Genomic DNA, 22,246 nt, shown 5'->3' with positions numbered 1-22,246 from the left:
CAAAGAATGGTTCCATATTCACACACAAAGACTAATCATTTTAATATCAGTAATCAGATGCAACGCTCACACTTACCAAGAGGAACACAATGAAGGTTTTCACCCATAGGATTGCCCTTAGTTTCCAGTCGATATTTGGTTCGGTTTACTCAAGATCCCAAAGGTCTTTCTAAGGCTTTTGATGGGGTTGAGTGCAAATGTATGGTTTTTTAGGCACAGTGACTCTTTCCTCATGAGATGTTGTATTCTCCGTATATCCCCTATCTTCCTTCTTCAATCCTTAGTCAAGTGCTACTAAGCCATCTCTTTAGTCTTCTTCAAGGATTTCTTGGGAACTCGATTTATTTTTATACTTTTATTCCACAACTTCTCTTTTTTGTTCTTTTTTTTCCTTTTCTTTTCCTTTCTTTTTTTTTTTATTTATATGGAGGGTTTTCATTTTTCTACAATACCATGGGTTTGCAAGACTTTTCTTGATCTTATTGACATCTCCTTTCCATTCTTACCACACACCCAACTTAGGATTTTTGCCTAAATTAGCTATATACTTACATCACATAACAAGAGGATTCTAGGTTGTGGATAACGTAAGATTTAGGTTTTATCAAGGTTCTTCAAAAGAAAAGGTAAGGCTCAAGGGTGTTCAAAAGATTTTGACACACTCACAGGTAGGAAAAAAAAGAGGTGTATGTCAAAGTTGGCTTACACTCTATGAAATGTCCTAAGATCACACATTTCTAAATTAATCAGAATAACCAGGCAAGTTTTAGGTTTACTCATGCAAGGATCTAAGTAAGTTAATCACACAAGACATTAATACTTAAGACAAACAAGACTACACACTTCCGCTAGTGTACAATGGTCATTACAAAAGAATCAATACAATAAATAAATAATCACAACGAGATGCAAAGGGTTTACACATTGTCTGTAACTTCATTATCCTTGTTGTAGCCGTACATTCATGTTCATTCGATTGAGAGAGCACTATTCAAGTCATTGGTATTGATCAAAATAGAGACTTAAATTTGTTCGAGAACAACAACTTTCAACATAAAAGGTGGCAAAATTTTTAAAAATGAATTTTTTTGGAAGGGTCAAAATTAATTTGCAATTAATCGTGAAAGAAGTTTTCAAAGCACAATTAAAACTGATGACCCAACTAGATATCAAACACAAATATTCATAACAAGCAAACAAAATATGGGCTTCAACCCACCACAAACGAACTGCATTTGTCCTCAAATGCAAATAATAGAATCCAAAAGTAGATATTAGAGAAAAACAACGAAAAGGTAGAGAGGGATCATGTCTACTCTGTAATTTTATCTATTTGGGCGTTATTGCCCGATGTGTAGGCCTGGTATATGTTGATGGCTCCCAGAGGTACTTTAGCAGATTCAGATGTAGCTGCCTTGTTGGAATAATTCCTGCTATGAGCTGCCAAGAAGGAATCTATTGCTTTGAAAAAGCCACGTCTCCATGAGGGAATAAAGGTGTCCTATAGATTTTTCCTTCTACTTGAACTGAGCTTTTGGCCCTCATTATCTGTTTTTGGAGGATTTTTTGCTTTTTGACTTCTCTTGAATTTCTTTGATCTGATTTGTCGGGATGGCTTAATTCTTCAAGCTACTTTGGGTCTGGCCATATATGCAATGACCTTAAAAATTGTGAGAACAAATGTATGGAGGTTCAGATGCAGAAAATGATTTGCCGAAAAAGTTGTTGAATCGCACAACTACTTAGGCAATGCACTGAGTGCAGTGCCAAGAGGGTATAAAGGTGCAGACAAAGGGCGAACATGAGCAATTTCGGCAAAATGCCAAATGCACTCGGTGACTTCAGGTTTTTTGTTGAAAGAGATATAAAAGTGTACATGAGAATATAACAGATGGAACGATTGCACATAAAGTTTGGCATACTAGTGATGAAGTAGAATAACTTTAACCCTTGACAACTGATACCAACCAAACTTTGAAACAAGATGACATCAATCATCAAAATTTTGAAATAATGTTGAACTTATCAGACTAAAGACAGCCACATTCAATAGCAAAGAATTTTGATCACACTTTTCTGCTCCATTAGATAAGAGAAATAATATTGAATCATGGGGTTCCCAATTATTAGAAGCTCATATACTGACATACTTTACTCTTCAGTTTAGAGGTATAGGACAAAGAAGCTACCTCTGATATAACTCAAGGTACTAATTATCGTGGTCCATTTCCATCTTTCTTAACCTATCTTTACAAAAAAAATCATTCTTCTAATCCAGCTTTTTAATTCAAAAATTCAAAAAATACACCAATTTTTCCATATACAACTTCAATTTGATGTTGAAAAGAGAATGCTGGACGAAATTCATTGATCACAGATCAAACACTTCGAAATTTGAAAATAAAATTTCTTCGGTATTATTTATTAGAATAATAATATAAGACATGTCAACCAAGGCAAGGATAAGCAAGGTATGACATATAAATGTCACCTTAGAAATCCATTAGGTGTAAAATAGGTAAGACTAATATTTATCTACTTTTACTAGCAAAATCCTGCAGAAAACTCGCGATGCCTTCTTATGGATGGATGTGCATTACGACTGAGTCAAGTACGGCATACAAACTGGGGAGCTAGGTGATGCAGAATGCCGCCTAGAAGAAATCAACATGCAGGTTAAAGATCCATAAGATTGATCATAAGCTATTCCTGGCGAGACGATTAGATGATATATCAGGACAAAAGAGCGCTAAAGCAAAATTACCACGTAAATAAATGCTGAGAACTGGGGTAGTGAACTGTCTGACAACATCTTACACCCTCTCTTGACTATAAGATGTGTTATGGGATCCTCATTAGTTAGATTTGTGATGCTGAAATCTCCACTTCTCTAAGCAAATCCAACTTTTTCCTGCTTTCTCTTTGTCTTCTCTACTTATTTCTTCTTCACTGCCCACTTTGGTCCATATATTGCTAAATGCATTCGACCAAACCGCCGATCAGATATTTGTATTTTTAGTAACAATATAATGAGAATTAGTTATTGTGTAGATGTATGATTGAACCATACATCTAGCTAGCTCTTCAAAAAATTTTAGTTTCTGTTGAAGAGAAAACACCGCCCAAACACATCTACTAAAGACAGAATGGAGAAAGCAATCAACAATATTTTTTGGTAACATCCAAAAATAAAACAGAGAGAATGAATTGTTCAGTACATTAACAAGGCAACCACATGAATCCAGCATGTCAGTTCTGAAAGGGTACTCCACCATCTGAATACACAAAAACATGCTGACAATTGCCACAAAAGAAATCTATGGGCAGAAAGGAACACAATGGACTTATAAAGCACAATATACTGAAGCACTTACTATAAATCTATTCTCTCCCACTATTGATGATTTTGAAATTTTATCCATTAATATACTGTAAACAACCACATCATATGGTGGTGTAACACTAATATAATCAAAGCTCCAATCCTTACCTAAAAAAGTAAATATAAATCGTAGATTGTTATATTTTAGTAAAAGAGCAACATACAATTTACATGGTTAGAGCTTTGTTTTTGGAACACATCATCCCTCAAAGTTGTAACCAACTGTTTGGTTCTTGAAGACTTCCAAACGAAATAACAAAAGAAATCACGCAAGTAAACCAAGAGAAGAGGAACTATACGGCTTGCAAGTTTTCAGAAGTACTGGATTGGTGAGGATTGACTAGCCACAATCAATAAAAATATCGAGGGAACCTCCAGAAGTAGGTTGAGCCGGTCTGGCGCCAAGCAAGTCATAAGTTAGCACCAACCATATCTGTAATAACCAATCCCCAAATCCCAACCTCTAATATCACTCTGTTTTACCAGGAAATTACCTATACCAACTGCAGGTGATATATGTAAGATGTCTGGTTAGGTTTTGATAGAATCTGGTAATTCTACAAGAACATCAAATTGGTATTTTGATGATACACAAGAAATGCAAATAATTGTCGCATCCAGTATCGCATTGTCGAAGCCATTGGAATTAATTGTCGCATCCAAAATTAAACAAGTGAATGTACAAGTGCTAAAGATGCTGAAAATACAAGTTGATACAAATAAGGAAACCTTAATATATTTTATTAAGTAAGGAAGTTGTATAGAAAAAAGATTGTAAAATAAAAGGTAAAATCAGTACTACTTGTTTAACTACAATTACAATTTCCTTACCTTATTTGATAAGGATTCAAGGCACGAGAAGGCAGAAGAAATCTCTATAAAAAGAGATCAAACGCAAAAGAGGAAGACACGACTTTTACATTGAGAGAAAGGAGAGAGACATTTAGTAAAATCCTTTGAGATCGATAGTGTTGCTAAGTTCAAGAAGTTCTTGAGTTAGAAAGTCTTGAACGTGTAAAACTATTTTCTTGATTCATTGTTGAGTTGTTAGTTACGTTTTTTTGTACAAGAGGTGGGTTTGGCTTCTTGTAGAGTTGAGTTTTGGTGAGGTTTGTAACAAAAGGTGGGTTTGGCCTTTTGGAGAGTAGAAGTAGTCAATTATAGTTAATCGAGAGTTGTTGTAGTGGTGAAGTTATTGAGTATTGAGTTGTAATCATAAAATCATCTAGTTGAATTAATAAAACAAAGTTTTTCATTCCTTGATTGAGGAAGGTTTTTAATTTAACATGTGTTTGTGTTCTGACTTAAAACCAACTTACAAGAACCTGGTTCTTGTTCTAGGGGATAGGTTTCTTCAATTGGTATCAGAGCAGGTCTTTTCGATAAAAGATTCACACATTGAAAATACTCAATGGCAGCACTACCTACCCCACAAGAGGGAGCTTCACAAACACGACCACCACTATTCAATGTCAAATACTATGGATGGTGAAAAAATCGTATGATGGATCATCTTATCGGTGAAAATCCTGATCTATGGGGAGTCATTCTAGATGGACCAATTATACCTATGAAAACTGCAACTGCTGGAATCACCAAAATCCCAAAGGAAAGAAAAAAATGGAATGCTGAAGACAAGCTTGCAATTCAAAACAATGCCAAAGCCAAGAAAATTCTGATCTGTGGTATAGGACCATACGAATACGATCGAATCTCGTCTTGTCAAGACGCCAAAGCCATAAAGCCATATGGGAAACACTGCAAACTGCTCATGAAGGAACAACGCAAGTCAAGAAGTCCAAAATTGATGACTTAAACAGACAATATGAACTATTCAGAATGGCAGAAGGAGAGACTATACAGGATATGCATACCAGGTTCACTTCAATCATAAATGAGATGTATTCCTTGGGAGAGATAGTTCCCAATGTAAAGGAAGTAACGAAACTCTTGAGTGTCCTTCCTGAAACTTGGGAAAGCAAAGTCGAGGCTATCACTGAAGCCCGCAACCTAGATACACTGGCCATGGATGAGTTGATTGTTAACCTCATCACATGTGAACTCAAGAAAAACCAAGAAAAAGAAATCGGAGGAAAGAGAAAGGAAAGGAACCTGGTTCTGAAGGAAACTTCATCAGATGATTTTGAGGATGAAAATATCGCCCTTATAACCAAAAGGTTCACCAGAATGCTGAAAAGAGAAAAAACATTCCAAAAGAAAACTTCTCAAAAATCCAATGAAAACACTAAAGACAAAGTTTATCATAAGTGCGGAAGTCCAGATCACTTCATCAAATTCTATCCACTTTGGGCTTTAGAGCAGAAAAAGACAAACTCTGAGAAGGGAAAAGACATTAAGAAAGATAAGTTTGTTCCTTCAAACAGAAGAACGACAACTTAAGAGGCAGATATCTAAACGAAAAAGACCTTTGCAGCAATAGGGAATCCATCTGATGAAGAATCTGAGGATGATGAGACAGAAAACAAATCTCTTCTTGCACTAGAACAAGAAGATGATTATGACTTTCTTGCCCAAGTAGCAGTGGAAACCAAGGAAGAAAAGAAAACCTGCAGATCCCAAGAAACTATATTAGCACTCATGGCTGGATTAGATTCTGAAAAGGACAAAGAGGAAGAAGATATGAATGAAAAGGGATTAGTGAGAAGGAAGCAACAGCAATGGTACTTGGATAGTGCATGTTCCAGACACATGACTGGAGATAAAAGTAGCTTTCTCTCACTCAAAAACTTCAAAGGAGGAAACGTTGTCTTTGGTAATAGAAAAAATGGGGAAATTTAGGGAATTGAAAAGGTTGGGTCTATGAATACTCATGCAATTGAAAACGTATACTATGTGAATGGTCTACAACATAGTCTATTGAGTGTATCTCAAATATGTGATAAAGGAAACAATGTACTCTTTACAGAAAAAGAATGCAGAGTGACAAATTCAGTGACTGGGAACCTGGTTCTGCTAGGAAAGAGACACAAGAATGTGTATAAAACCAAGATTGTTGATTCTAAGGAAAATACTCTTAAATGCCTAAGTGCAGTTTCTGATTGTTCCATGCTCTGGCATAAAAGAATGGGACACATAAGCATGACAACAATAAATAAACTCATATCTAAGGACATGGTTAGGGGACTGCCAACCAAAAGCTTAAGTAACAACAAAGTATGTGGAACCTGCATTCAAGGAAAACAGGTAAGATCATCATTCAAGCCAAAGTCGACAGTCAGTACTACCAAGCCACTAGAACTGCTTCACATGGATTTGTGTGGACCAATGCGTGTACAAAGCAGAGGTGGGAAAAGATATGTGTTTGTAATAGTCGATGATTATTCAAGATTCACTTGGACATTTTTTCTTGCAACAAAGGATGAAACATTCATTATGTTTGAAATCTTTGCAAAGCTTGTTCTGAAAAAATTCAACAAAGAAATAATTAGCATCCGATATGATCATGGGCTGGAGTTTGAAAACTCACAATTCCTACAATTTTGTATTTCAAATGGGATTGAGCATAACTTTTCAGCACCTAGAACACCACAACAAAACGGTGTGGTTGAGCGGAAAAATAGAACACTGGAAGATATCGCAAGAACAATGTTGATCGCTAGCAAACTTCCAAAATCCTTTTGGGCTGAAGCAGTAAAAACAGGGTGCTATCTAATAAATAGTTGCATGATCAGATCTGTGTTAAACAAAACACTATATGAGTTGCTAAAAGGAAGAAAACCAAATTTAGGACATCTTAGGGCATTTGGGTGTGTATGCTTCATACACAACAATGACAAAGACAAATTGGGTAAATTTGATGCCAAGAGTGATGAAGGAATTTTTCTGGGTTATTCTTCACAAACCAAAGCCTACAAGGTACTTAATAAAAGAACAAATCGTGTAGAAGAAAGTGCTCATGTTGTCTTTAATGAAAGTAACAGTGAAATTGAAGGAAATTCAGAGGATGAACAAAATGAAGCAACCTGCTCCAGGTCATCAGAACCAAAAATATGGGAAGAAGAGTTCATATCCTCTCAAATAACACCTGAAACAGAAGATAAGTCTGCTGGTGAAACTGGTCCTACAGCATCTGAGGAGCCAGTTAACATTCAAACTCACAGTTGGAAGCATCAATGTTCTCATCCCTTACAAAACATTCTTACTCCCCTTAACTCTGGTATCTCAACAAGATCCAAATTACGTAGCATGTGTGCTTTTTCTACCTATGTATCCCTGATTGAGACAAAAAATATAAAAGAAGCACTATTAGAGTCTGATTGGATTAGTGCTATGCAAGAAGAACTTAATCAGTTTGAAAGAAGCAGAGTATGGAACCTGGTTCCAAAACCTCAAAACAGAGCAGTAATAGGAACAAGGTGGGTGTTTAGAAATAAGCTCGATGAACAAGGACAAATCATACGCAACAAAGCTAGGATAGGTGTACAGGGATATAACCAAGAAGAAGGGATAGACTACGATGAAACTTTTGCTCCCGTAGCAAGAATTGAAGCAATCAAAATATTGATCGCATATGCTGCTCACATGGAATTTAAACTCTATCAGATGAATTTTAAAAGTGCCTTCCTAAATGGTTATCTACAAGAAGAGGTGTATGTGAAACAACCCCCTGGTTTTGAAAATACCAAGTACCCTGATCATGTATACAAACTAGACAAAGCGCTTTATGGGCTAAAGCAAGCACCTAGAGCATGTATGATCGATTGTCCACTTTTCTTCTCACACATGGATACACAAGAGGAAAAATTGATAATACATTGTTTCTTCAAAAACAAGGTGAAGATATATTCATAGTTCAAGTATATGTAGATGATATCATATTTGGAGGAACTAATGACTCACTTGGAGTAGAATTTGCTCAACTAATGAATTGTGAATATGAGATGAGTATGATGGGAGAACGAAACTTCTTTTTAGGACTCCAAATTAAACAAACTCCAGCTGGCACATCAATTCATCAACAAAAATACATCAAGGAATTACTGAAGAAATATGATATGAATGAAGCTAAGTCAAATGACACACCCATTGGGACAACAACAAAGCTTGATAAAGATGAACCATGTTCACCAGTAAATGACACTAGATATAGAGGTATGATTGGATCACTCCTATACCTTACTGCCAGTAGACCTGATATAGTGTTCACTGTTGGTCTATGCGCACGTTTTCAGTCCTGTCCCTAGGAATCACATCAAAAAGCTGTCAAAAGAATCTTGAGAATCTAAAAGGCACAATGAACCTGGTTCTCTGGTATCCAACTGGAGACTCATTCAATGTAAAGGGATTTGCTGAAGCAGACTATGCAGGGCATATGGTAGATAGAAAAAGCACCTCTGGAATGGCACACTTCTTAGGACCATGTCTAATATCCTGGGCAACTAGAAAACAAAATTTGGTTGCTTTACCACTGCTGAGGCTGAGTATGTGGCAGCTGCTTCTTGTTGTGCCCAACTTCTTTGGATACAACAGCAGCTTAAAGATTTTGGTATAAAAACCGGTTGTATTCCCATTCTTTGTGATAATACCAGTGCTATGAACATGGACAAAAACCCGGTTCAACACAAACGTACCAAACATATAGATATGAGACATCACTTCCTTTGTGATAATGTTGAGAAAGGGAACATAGTAATGACATTCTGCAAAACTGAGGATCAAGTTGCGAATATTTTCACCAAAGCACTAGGAAGATAATCATTTCATAAAAATCAACTTTCGCTAGGGCTCATCTTTTTTGATTGATTACTGCCTTACCAAGTCCTCTGGATATAAGAACCAGGTACAGTCTAGTTGGTTCTACAACTGCTTTACACTAAGCACGGAAAATCAACAGTCAAAAAAAAAGGGGGGGGGAACTATTTCTCTTTCTCTCTCATATGTCACTTCTCTGAAAAGCAGGTGCAACCGTCAATGCACCCGTCCCTTCAATGTCTATCCCTCATAATTACTAAAACCCCTCGAAGATAACACCAAAACCGTTCCCAATAGATCACTTCCTCCAACAAGCAACCAACTCTTTCTCTTCTTCCATTTTTCAGAAAAACTTCTTTCATCACCATGCTTAATCCTCTTGTTGCATACTCAGATGATGAAAATTCATCTGACACTGCACCTTCTCAAGGGGAAGAGAATACCTCCATTGATACATCACCTTCTCATTGGGAAGTAAATCCCTCCATTGATACAGTACCTGCTCAGGGGGAAGAAAATCAACCCACAAACAAATCGTCTACCTCTTCTCCATCTTCCTCAAAATCAGGTCAGCCTACATCACCACCACCACCACCAATCACAGAATCACCACCACCACCAGTCACAAAATCACCACCACCACTAGTCACAGAATCTCCACTACCACCAGTCCCAGAAACACCCATTACCACTACCACTAAAAACCCTTCTTCTTCTCCATCTCAGATACCCATTCCTCAAAATCTACCTAACTCCCTTCTACCATCATCCTCACATTCACTAAACACTGATGACATCCTTCTAAGCATACTTCACCCTCAAAAACCAAGACGGCCAAGAAAACACATTGCAGTCAAACAAGTTCGTCTGCACAGACCAGTAACTCAGAGTGCGAATGTAGTCAAACCAACTGGTGGTGCGACATCCAGTGAGAAGCGTCGTCGTCTGGGTAAGTCTCATGTTCACTCATCTGTTTCCCCAATGATTCTTAATTCTTAATCTGATGATTTCTCTGAGGTTAAAACTTCTGAAACCCCTCAGTCAAAGTCAAAATCTGCAAAAAGAAACTTGGATAAATTTCTCAAAGTTTGAAGGAAAAAATATTTTCAAACTAAAACAGTGCTTAGGGGTAGAACTTTTCATCCTGATATCCTATCAATGGACATAGTCAAGCAGGTCTGTGAGTTACTAAGGTTTCAGGGATGGGAGGATCTATTTCTTAAATCTAATCTGATTTATGAACAGAAAGTAGTAGATTTTAATACAAATTTAACGATCTTGGAAGGGATGTGGTATCTTCTAGTGTGAAGGGAGTTGAGATTGTTTTTGATGTAACTAAGCATGGAGAAATTTTACACATACCACCTGTGGGTATTACTGATTATCATTGGGTTTGTGATGAACATTCTAGTCTTCCAGCTAAGTTTTCTCAAGGAAGAGTCAATTCTAGGGCACAGGCTGTGTTAAAAGGTATCATGGGATCAGTTCATAAGCTTCTCTTTGAAATAGTAAATAAGGGAGTATTACCCAGGGGTCATCAACGTCACATTGCTTCTATAAGGGACATGGGACTTATGAATGCTCTTGAATGTAAAGAACGTATTGACTGGCCCACATTACTCATCAAACACTTTGCTAGAATCGTTGATCCTCAAGTTAATTCTCATCAATTAGCATTTGGGAATCTTTTAACTAGAGTGTTTAATGTGTTTGAAGTACCATTGGGAGAAGGAAGGGTTTTGACTCGTGCAGATATGTTTACTCAAGCTATTCTTGCTGATTGTGGCATTCCCATGGAATCGGAGCAGGTTGCTAATGCTTCTCCACGTCCATCTAGTCCTGTTGCTCAATTACTCAGGGAACTCAAAGTGGCAGAAGAAAATTATGCCACTCTTGAATTGAAAAAACAGAATTTGCGTGCTGAACTTCATACTTCAAATGCTGAGATTCATAGGTTGAAAGATCAGTTGGTGCAGCAGCAGCTTGCTAACAATGCAAGGGTTAATAGAGTACTTGATATGCTTGCTTCTGCCTCCACCAAGCCTAGCCAATCTTCAACTTGAAAAGCATCTTGTTTGCACCTGGTTCTTTTGATTCCTTAACTTTGTGTTGATATTTCTCTTTGTGTTGCCAAAACATTTTTTAACTCAACTGGCTGAGCTTAAATTGTTGCTGTGGATGTTATCTGGTTTTGTTTAGCTGTTATTGGACTCTTTTTGATTTGTCAAAAGGGGGAAGATTATTATATGTTGCATCACACAGGTTTGTCTTCATAGAAAAGGGGGAATATGACAGAATCTGGTAATTCTACAAGAACATAAAATTGGTGTTTTGATGATAGACAAGAAATACAAATATATGTAATGCAAATAATTGTCACAGCCAGTATCGCAGTGTCGAAGCCATCGGAATTAATTGTCGCAGCCAAAATTAAACAAGTAAATGTACAAGTGCTAAAGATGCTGAAAATACAAGTTGATACAAATAAGGAAACCTGAATATATTTTATTAAGTAGGAAGTAGTATAGAAAAAGGATTGTAAAATAAAAGGTAAAATCAGTACTTCTTGTTTAACTACAATTACAATTTCCTTACCTTGTTTGATAAGGATTCAAGGCACGAGAAGGCAGAAGAAATATCTATAAAAAGATATCAAACGCAAAAGAGGAAGACACGACTTTTACATTGAGAGAAAAGCGAGAGACATTTACTAAAAGCCTTTGAGATCGATAGTGTTGCTAAGTTCAAGAAGTTCTTGAGTTAGAAAGTCTTGAACGTGTAAAACTATTTTCTTGATTCATTGTTGAGTTGTTAGTTACGTTTTTTTGTACAAGAGGTGGGTTTGGCTTCTTGTAGAGTTGAGCTTTGATGAGGTTTGTAACAAAAGGTGGGTTTGGCCTTTTGGAGAGTAGAAGTAGTCGATTATAGTTAATCGAGAGTTGTTGTAGTGGTGAGGTTATTGATTATTGAGTTTTAATCATAAAATCATCTAGTTGAATTAATAAAATGAAGTTTTCCCTTCCTTGATTGAGGAAGGTTTTTAATTTAACAAGTGTTTGTGTTCTGACTTAAAACCAACTTAAAGAACCTGGTTCTTGTTCTAGGGGATAGGTTTCTTCATGTTTCATTCAGAGACCTCCATGCGCAATGTTACTGACAAATGACTATTGTGGTATGTAAATCACAACTACCTTTGCCGATTGTTTGACTTAAAAGACCTAAATCTATAAGCAGTCCTTATTTGCTAAACAGCATGCCTTCGAAATATGTTTCATCAATGGGATAAAGAACCTCATTATAATGGTAACAGTTAGATGCAGTCTACTGTTAGCACTATATTACGCATCAAGAAAGAAAGGCTTACCTCCAACTTGCACCTTGATTGACTTATGCATGAAAGTCAAGAGGGGGGGGGGGGGAAATAAGATTCCCTTCAGTAGACATCCTACTCTGGTCAGTCGACTCACCTGCACGTTAGTAAAATAAATAAACAGTAATAATAAAATACCCTTCAGTCGACTTCTTACTCTGGTCAGTCAACTCACCTGCACGTCAGTAAAACAGATAAACAGTAAAACTAACTGGCAGTAAGTAAATAACACAGTGTTTTTATACTACTTCGGATCACCAGTGTGGTGCCTAGTCCAGTCCCCTTGGGTTAGAAGGGTTTCCTTAAGAGCTTGTTGAGAATTTGGGTCTTGCAGAATGTTACAATCAAGAGCTTGTCTGATATACAAATCAGACCTTCTTCATTGACACAACCTCTACCTGTTTAACCTACACTCAGATATTTATTTCTCTTTTTTTGACAATTGTTCACTCAAAGGTGTATAGAATTTTATGAAAGATAAAAGAAGATTATAATATAATTTCAACTGAAGTGTGTACTTCACAACTATGGCTAAGAGAGGTTTATATAGCTTTAGAGGATTTTGCTCTTTTATTGAAACCCAAGGGAGTTTGAAAAAAGGATCTTTGATTAAGTCCTTGATTTTATTCTCATTGATTTGTTGATTCATGTCCATATCAGATATGTGCATGAGAAAATCAATTTGTTCCTTTGAATGATGATCTTTTTGAGGTCTTGAATCTTTGGCTGATCTCATTAACTTGGATGCATCTCTTGATTTTGATTTCTTCCTTGTAGTTTTGGATGTTAACTGATCCTGTTGTCTTGAAAGTATTCTCTGATTGATGCATATTGTCTCTTTCCTTGCATAGTTGATACAATCTTGAATACATTCTGCAATCCTGAATATATTTGATTTATTTCTTAAATCTCTAATTTATCATGATCTGCTTGATTGATTCTAGAATCTGATTGATTCTAGTGATCAAGACATATCTCTTTTTCAATAGTAAATACAATATTGAATATATTCTGCAATCTTGAATATATTTGATTAATTTCTCGAATCTCTTATTGATCATAATCTGCTTTATTTATTGTGGAATCTGATTGAATCTAGAGATCAAAACATATCTTTCTTGCAATAGTAAATGCAATATTTGTTTTCGTTTTGTGTCTCGTACATCACATCATGTCTTTCCCTCTGATGTAGTGTGATTTGATTTCTTTCCTTTTTGACTTCTTTGTTTTGATTGATGAATATATTTTCTCCTTCTTTAGACGTTATATTCTTGGCTAATCTTTTTCCTTCTTTTCCTGTAACAATCACAAGTCTATTAAGTGTTTCATTATTGAAATAATCTGATTCTATGAGGCTAACAATCTCCCCTTTTTTTTTATAATGACAACTAAGTCACAATTTGTATAGACTTAAAGAGATAGTGAAACTTCCCTGATATATTTTGTAGCTCCCCCTATCTTTAAGCGATATAGCTCCCCCTGGCTTGATTGCATTTTGTTAAAGAGACTTGGAACTATTCTCCCCCTTTGGCATAATCAAAAAGAAAGAGCAAGAGAGAATATAACATAATAAAATAAATCAACAAGATCTTGAATAAAATGATGCTTGATATCAAACATTTGATGCATCATCCATGATAATTTGGTACCACAACTTCCAAGAGCTAGATACTCGGACTTTGTAGTAGATAGAACAATCAAAGTTTGCTTCTTATTGTACTAGGAGAACAATCATTGTTCTAAAATTTGAAACGATCCACTAGTACTTTTTCGGACATTTTTATCACCTGCAAATTCAACATGTGAATATCCAATTAAATCAAAATGAGATGAGTGAGGATACCATAAGTCTAGATCTGTATTTTCGATAAGATGACAAATATTTCGTTTGCTGACTGTCTTGCTACCGGAGCAAAAGTTTCATTGTAATCAATACCTTCTTTGAACAGCCAAGATTACTTTGTTATGAATGAATTTTTCATCTTCATTTAGATTATTTTAAAGGATCCATTTGGTTTCAATTTCGGAATAATTTTTCGGTATTTCAGTGAGAGTCCATACTCGAATTCTTTCAACTGACAAAGTTCTTCTTTCATAGTTTGTTTCTAGGAATCATCTTCCATTGCTACATTTATACCATTTTTTCCAATCTGAGAGTCGAGCGCGATGAAGGCCTTCTTTTTCAATGAAGCTCCATTTTTCCAGCTGAACCAGTCAACTCTAGCTCTGGAGTAGTTGACTGCTCTATATATTATGATCAGAAGTATTTGAGAGGTTCTTAGAGTTCACTGTAGGAGTAGTTCATCATCTATAGACTTTACTTCCTGCATCATTGGGTTAGTATAAAAAAAACAAGAACAAGTTCTTCAACACTTAAAGTTCTTATATTAAAAGCTCGAAATGTACGACTAATTGGAGCATAATAATATTTCTTCATCCTTTCTTGGATCATACTAACTTAGATTTTTCTTACCATTTGTTAATGATACATTGCATCCGAAAGGGTAAAAATAACTTATATCGTTCTCGCAGACAATATTTCTATTCTACCATTTGTTATGCTGAGGTGATTTGAGAAATTTTGGGTGAATCCATTGTTATCACAAAATTCCTCAAATGCTTTATTCTCAAATTCTCCTTCATGATCAACAAGGTGTGGAAATAAAATATCGTCCTTCTCTTTGTACTATTCTACAAAACACTTCAAAGTTAGAGAAAGCTTCATTTTATGAGATGGGGAAATTTTCACAGTAAATCTTAAGAGGCTGTCAACAATTACGAAAACATATTTTTTTCACCAATGCCAGAGAGATCCATAGTTAAAGTTGCAAAGGTTTAGTGGTACTTACATTATCTTTGACCTTGAATGAAGAACGAGTTTGCTTACCATGCTGACAAGCGTCACATCTATGGTCCGTTTCGATTTTTAACTTTTGACAGCCCAATGACTAGTTCAAATATTGCATAGCTGATTGATGCTAATCAGGTTATGTTTAAGTCCTTTCACCAGATATACCCTCCATTGTCTTTGTTATGAGTTTTGACATTTTCTTTCTTTCTACTCACATGTCTGGAGCATCCACCCACATTCCCTTTTTTTTGTAGGTTCTTTTGGTTTGCCCCTGCAATACAAGTAGATTAATTTCTTTTTGGTACCCAAGTATTTTTGGGTCCTTGAGGGTTAGGATTAACAACTTTTGGTCTCCAATGTGGTGCCTAGTCCAGTAGACTTCCTACTCTGGTCAGTCGACTCATCTGCACTTTAGTATAATAGATAAACAGTAATGATAAAATTCCCTTCAGTCGACTTCTTACTCTGGTTAGTCGACTCACCTGCACGTTAGTAAAACAGATAAACACTAAAACTAACTTACAGTAAGTAAATAACACAATGTTTTTATACTGGTTCGGATCATCAATGTGGTGCCTAGTCCAGTCCCCTTGGGTTACAAGGGTTTCCTTAAGAGATTGTTGAGAACTTGGGTCTTACAGAATATTAAAATTAAGAGCCCGTATGATATGCAAATCAGACCTTCTTCTTTGACACAACCTCTACCTGTATAACCTACACTCAGATCTTTATTTCTCTTTTCTTGACAATTGTTCTCTCAAAGGTGTACAAAGTTTTATGAAAGATAAAAGAATATTAGAATATAAGTTCAAGTGTGTACTTCACCGCTATGGCTAAGAGAGGTTTATATAGCTTTGGAGGATTTTGCTCTTTCATGGAAACCCAAGGGAGTTTGAACCAAGGATCTTTGATTAAGTCCTTGATTTTATTCTCATTGATTTGTTGATTCATGTCCATATCAGATATGTGCATGAGCAAATAAATTTGTTCCTTTGTATGATGATCTTTTTGAGGTCTTGAATCTTTCGCTGATCTCATTAACTTGAATGCATCTCTTAATTTTTATTTTTTGCTTGTAGTCTTGGATGTTAACTGATATTGTTGTCTTGAAAGTATTCTCTGATTGATGCACATTGTCTCTTTCCTTGCTTAGTTGATACAATCTTGAATACATTCTGCAATCCTGAATACATTTGATTGATTTCTGAATTCTCTAATTTATCATGATCTGCTTGATTGATTCTAGAATCTGATTGATTCTAGAGATCAAGACATATCTTTCTTGCAATAGTAAATACAATCTTGAATATATTCTTCAATCTTGAATATATTTGATTGATTTCTTGAATCTTTGATTGATCATGATCTGTTTGATTTATTGTGGAATCTGATTGAATCTAGAGATCAATACATATCCTTCTTGCAATAGTAAATGCAATATTTTTTTTACTTTTGTGTCTCGTACATCACATCATGTCTTTCCCTCTAGATGTAGTGTGATTTGATTTCTTTCCTTTTTGATTTCTTTGTCTGGATTGAGGAACATATTTTCTCCTTCTTTAGATGTTTTATTCTTGGCTCATCTTTTTCCTTCTTTTTCTATAACAAGTCACAAGTTGATTAAGTGTTTCATTATTAAAATAATCTTATTCTATGAGGCTAACAATGCAATGATAGTGAAAAAGGTATCAGTTTGTGAAAAGAGCTACCAAGTGGTATGAAGGCATCAGGATAGCCTATGGTTTTTAAGAATTTTACTTCAGTAAAAATGTTCAAGGCGTTTCATTTTCTGTTTCCATAGCAAACAACCTTGTTTTTTTTTTTTTTATATTTCCAGGGCAAGTAATGAACCTTGTTTTTAATACATTTCGGAGTGAGTAATAACCTTTTATTTTTGTATAGAATTGTACAAGAAAACATCAGATAAAATATTTAATGAACCTTTTAAAAGAGAAATATATCTCATATTGGGCGTAAAATCAGAATTACTGATTTATGATACTAATAACTCCCTAACTTACACCGCTTGTGGGGCAACATCAGGAAGAGAAACTCTTACCAAGAAAATGTTCTGCACGCTCCAAGAAGCTTTCAACATGGACAGAGTATGTATGACAGACGCATCAAGAAAACCAGTCCATTCTAAATTAGGCCGGAGAACATCTAACATAACCCAAGGGTCCATCTCAACAAAATGCACCTAGTAGTTTGCAAACAGAAATATGAAAAACAAATGCTATGAGAGCAAAATGACATTGAAAAACTGAATAAAATATAAAGCTCCACAAATCAACAGCTAACTTAAGAATTAAGATCAAACAGAGACAATAGAAGCATCTCTATGTAATAAGTAAATAAAATTTAGCATATGTTCCAGAAAGAGCTGTTACAAATTAAATGCTAACCTCAGAACACCCTCGGCTGATGGCTTCTATTCCAACTGATCCTGTCCCACTATATAGGTCCAAACAACGGCCGGTTGTCTAGACAGCAGAAAACAATTTTTATTTAACAACATTAAAACAGTGTATCTTGCATTACATGAAAGACGAACAGCTCTTAGAGGCTAATAAGAATCTCACTTGCAAAATACCAAATGCAGCAGCTTTTACACCTTCCATCATGGGACGCACATCCATGCTATTTGGAGAGAACAATTTCTTCCTTCGAGCCGTCCCCCCAACAACCTGAACAAAAAAGTCCTTGTAATAGCAAAGATATCACAACTACTTGCTTGTCTGACAACAATTGCATCATCACATGACATGTGTACTTGGAAAATGAATTACAAACTTTTTGCTTAGTAAGCTATATGACACACACATAAATATATATATAAATATGTGCGTGCGCGTGTGTCTATATGTAATGCATGTTAACATATTGGGGCTTTATGTGATTCCTTTTTTCATAATAGCTTCTAGCTGGTGTGCGTCTCTGTTCAATGATTTGATTTGGGAACTGGTCATCTGCATTGGATTTGACCTATGCTTGGATGTTGCAGTAGTAGGGAACCTAATATTCAATGGAACACTTGAGAGTGATTTTCAGTTCTCAGCAAGGTTGTTTGAAGGGAAGCTTCTGTTAGGAGATTCAGCTGTTCATTTTACATATTCTGTAAGCCACTTTTTTTTCGGTAACTGGTAACTTTATCTGTAAGCCACCTTTTTCTTTGGGATAATAGTTGTTGCAGTTCCTAATTGTTACTAATCACTTGCAAAGACACATTGATAATTTTCACCAACCACAGAAATCCTTTTACAAAGATTTGTTACCTCTCTTGTGGAGGGGATTTATACTACCTAAGGCCAGTTGTTTAGTGTTCACCTGAGAGTAGTGCTGTGTTGCTATCTTAGGATCCTGTAATAAAATTCTCTAGGAGATAAAATTTACTCCACAAGAATAAATACATTACCTTACTCTAGGACATTGAAATTTACAAGTTTTTTTAAAGAATGTGTACCTATGTTAAATATTACATTCTATTTTTTCAAGTGGCCAATGTCAAATACTGACTTTGAATTATCAATTTCAACCCTTAAGGCCCTTACCAAAATATATTCTACCCCTAGGGGCTGCCAGTTAATTACTCTCCTTTTTTCGTATGGACTCATACTTCTTTCCTGCTTGGTGCGTTTCCTGAGATTTATTACCCTCCAAATGGCCCAACTTCTGCAGAAATATGAAAAGTTCATGTTGTGATGGTATACATGTATGTTTGTTTCCCTTGTTGTACTTGTTCATTTATAATCTGCTACGCTTATAATGCAGGTAAAATCAAATGGAAGCTCACTGTTGGGCTTATCTCTTGAGTTCACTTCTGCTGCCGCGGAGCAAAAATCAGTATTACTTGCTTCTTCGGGTGATTCTTTGCTAACTATGATTCGTTTTGTTAGACATTTTGACAATGTTATAATGCCTCATCGTGTTACTAAATTAGAGAGTGAATCATCATGGGTCATACGAGAAAGTAATATATTGATGGAAGGATACACATTAACAAAAATCCATGCTGTATGCTATAAATTAAGGCCTGAAGTTCACAAATCAGAAAGTCAAGGTAAAACCATGGCGCTTTCTCCATCAGAATATCATGCAATGCTTGGTGATCTTGCAATAAATAGTTTGACGCTGAATTCCGACTTCCCACCATCAACTTCATGGCTTGTTGAAGGAAACTTCACTAAATTGTCGTCTTCCGGTTCAAATGACTCCAGGAAACTCAATGTCAAGATTGATTGGAAATTGAAAGGCGGGAAGACTCACCCTTTCCCCAAGTATAATATCTACGTCAAGAAACAACCCGATCTCTTAATTGCAGAATCAAATGGATCACTTCAGCTAGTCCACGAGTACCTGGGAGTTGCGGTACTTGAAGCATATTATGTATCAGATCTTGTAGTACCCTCTGGCACTTCAAGCATTACATTCATCATTCAAGTTTGCAGTCTGGATGGATCTCTCCAAAAGCTAGAAGAGTCTCCATCTCCTGATTTAGATGTTCAAGGTTCTTAAATCTATAAATTAAATTGTCAATTGTTCCAGGTTGGACTAAAATTAAGTGTTGCACATTTAGACGTGATGCAGAATAATGTGGTTTATGTATGCAGGTTGTTGTATCTTTACAATAATGTATAATTATTGAACGTGGCGAAGGCGGTAATCGTGGAAATTCCCTCTTCATAATGTTTGATATTGCAGTAGCTGGTTAACAGTTAAGGCTTGACAAGGAGACTTATCAAGCAAAGGTGTAATGTTGTGTGAATTGGTACCATGGTTGGAGAACTATCAGTCTTATTTGGAAACTAGTTCAGGCGAACGTGCATTGCACGTTTTTCCTCTAATTGACATTAAAATTAATTTATATAAGTAAATATATCATAGTGGAACACACATAAAATAATCATTAAGATCAAAGCCAAGTTCTTTATTATGTATGTTTGACATAAAATATATCTCTTCACAAAATATAACATAAAAATCTTGTGTTAGGTTTGATATTTTTAATGTTTCATGAAAAATAAACCTTCTATTATATGAGAGGAATCAATATATTTTAATTACTAAAAGTAAGTTTTAATAATAAAAAAATTGATCTATAATTAATACTTTTTCACATTATTAAATTGAAAGCGTAGACATTATACTCATTATTGACCGATAAAAACCTTTTTGTAACCCATAAAGCAAGTCATCTATGATACAAATTTCTATTTTGTATATTTATGATTTGCAAGTTCTCAAGAAGATTGTTAAATTTTCCTATTAAGATGAATATTATCATTCTTTACTCAAAAAGAAGAAAAGAAAATATTATTACTCAGTTCATCAAAATATTGTGTTGATAAAAATGTCTAGTCACATTTGTATCTTCTAAATAAACCTTTTCCAATTTAAGGGCAAATAATATCCGAAAAGAATTTTTAAAAGATCACTTAAAAGGAAGTTCAAAATATTAAAAGACACATAACATTAAAATACACAAGCAAAAGAAAGAAGAAGAATGACAAATTTGAAATCATATTTACTATCCCAAAGGCTCACGATGATAACTAAATTTAAAGTCTACAGTTATACCGAGTTGATGAAAATGAAAAAAAGAAAGCAAGTTTGAGGAGTTAGAGGATATATATTGCAAAGCAAGTTTTCACATTCGGATGAATAAATAACAAATAGTAACTTTCTTATTCTTGGCGTCAAACATAAAGACTGTATTTAATCTACTTTTCTTTTTATCTGCTACTTCTGTTTCTTCTCTTGATTAGCAGCTTCCAACATTTTTTTGTTTCCCTCATTTGCAGCTTTCAACTCTCTTTTCTTCTCCATGTTGAATTACGCGATTTCCTTCATCCAATCTGATGTGATTACCATCCATCTTAATAACTTAGTCGTAAATAGTATTAGATAATGACCTTTAAAATTCAATTTTAATTTCGAAACTGATTTCTGTGTAATACTGGGGATTGACCCTTCATATTCAATTTTTATTCTATATAGTAGTGCCTATTCAAAATGCAAAACATTTATTCAGTAATTCTTGGTGACGTTTTAATTGCCAAAGAACTATTATTATTTAATTTATACAATCCAATGAATTCGGTTCTACATTAAATTATTTTTTCCTAACTTCCTATCGTCTCTCAATTTTGGACATAATTAATTGATAATGTAAAGAATTGATGTAATCTTTTAATGGGAAAAGTTTTTAAAACAATGATAGCTATATACTATTTAAGTAATAACTAGATTTTTAATTAAATTGTATTTTATTTTAAGGGCAAAATGGTAATCTAACTTTAATGTTAGGAGTTTCTCACTTATAATAATACTAGTTTCTGATGACGTGCTTCGCACGTGTGTTCTATGTGAATTTTTATAGATATGTTATAATGACAAAAATTTCATGGAAATATATATGTAAATTGTAATGAATAATAAAATGTAACAATTACAAAATAAGAATAAAGACTTACGCAATAAAACATTAATAAAAAAACTAAATTAAGAAGTCTGATGGAGATAAAAAAAAAAAGACAAAAAGAAACAGATTTAAGAAAGATCCAATGTAGACATTATTCTTATAAGACTGATGTATGTATAGATGAAAAAATAAGTACAAAATTAGTACACAACTCTCTGAGTTCTTATTGACTCTTTTCATATCCTATCAAAATTCAAGAGGTTCTTCATCTACTTTAACTATAGAATGAAAATGATAGCCTAATAATCTTGGTAGGGGTTTCATGAGATTAGAAAAGTTGAATTTATATAGATAAAATAGAAGGAATATCAAAAGATATCTTAAAGTTTTAGTTTAAATATTTGGAGGTTATGAATATGAAAAGATGAGAGTTATGAATATTAAGAGTATAAAGTTGAATAAGTAATTAACAAATAATAATAAATAAATGAAGAATATGAAAAAAGAAAT

At 34.8% G+C, this 22,246-nt stretch overlaps 1 protein-coding gene and 1 pseudogene across 1 annotated transcript; one reads left to right on the top strand and one right to left on the bottom strand.

The window, feature by feature from the left end:
- Nucleotides 1-2,859: 2,859 nt before the first annotated feature.
- LOC107022023 lies at nt 2,860-18,082 on the bottom strand (annotated as a pseudogene).
- Nucleotides 18,083-18,183: 101 nt separating this feature from the next.
- Nucleotides 18,184-19,830, top strand: LOC107022014 (cytosolic endo-beta-N-acetylglucosaminidase 2-like). Its single transcript, XM_015222721.1, has 2 exons — nt 18,184-18,432; nt 19,087-19,830. The coding sequence occupies exons 1-2, from the start codon at nt 18,184-18,186 to the stop codon at nt 19,828-19,830; spliced, it is 993 nt and encodes a 330-aa protein (XP_015078207.1).
- Nucleotides 19,831-22,246: the final 2,416 nt, after the last annotated feature.

The sequence above is a fragment of the Solanum pennellii genome, chromosome 1 (assembly GCF_001406875.1).
Source record: "Solanum pennellii chromosome 1, SPENNV200".
In the NCBI taxonomy this organism is placed as follows: domain Eukaryota; kingdom Viridiplantae; phylum Streptophyta; class Magnoliopsida; order Solanales; family Solanaceae; genus Solanum; species Solanum pennellii.
The sequence above is the reverse complement of the archived record's forward strand: the minus strand, read 5'-3'. Positions and strand labels throughout refer to the sequence as shown.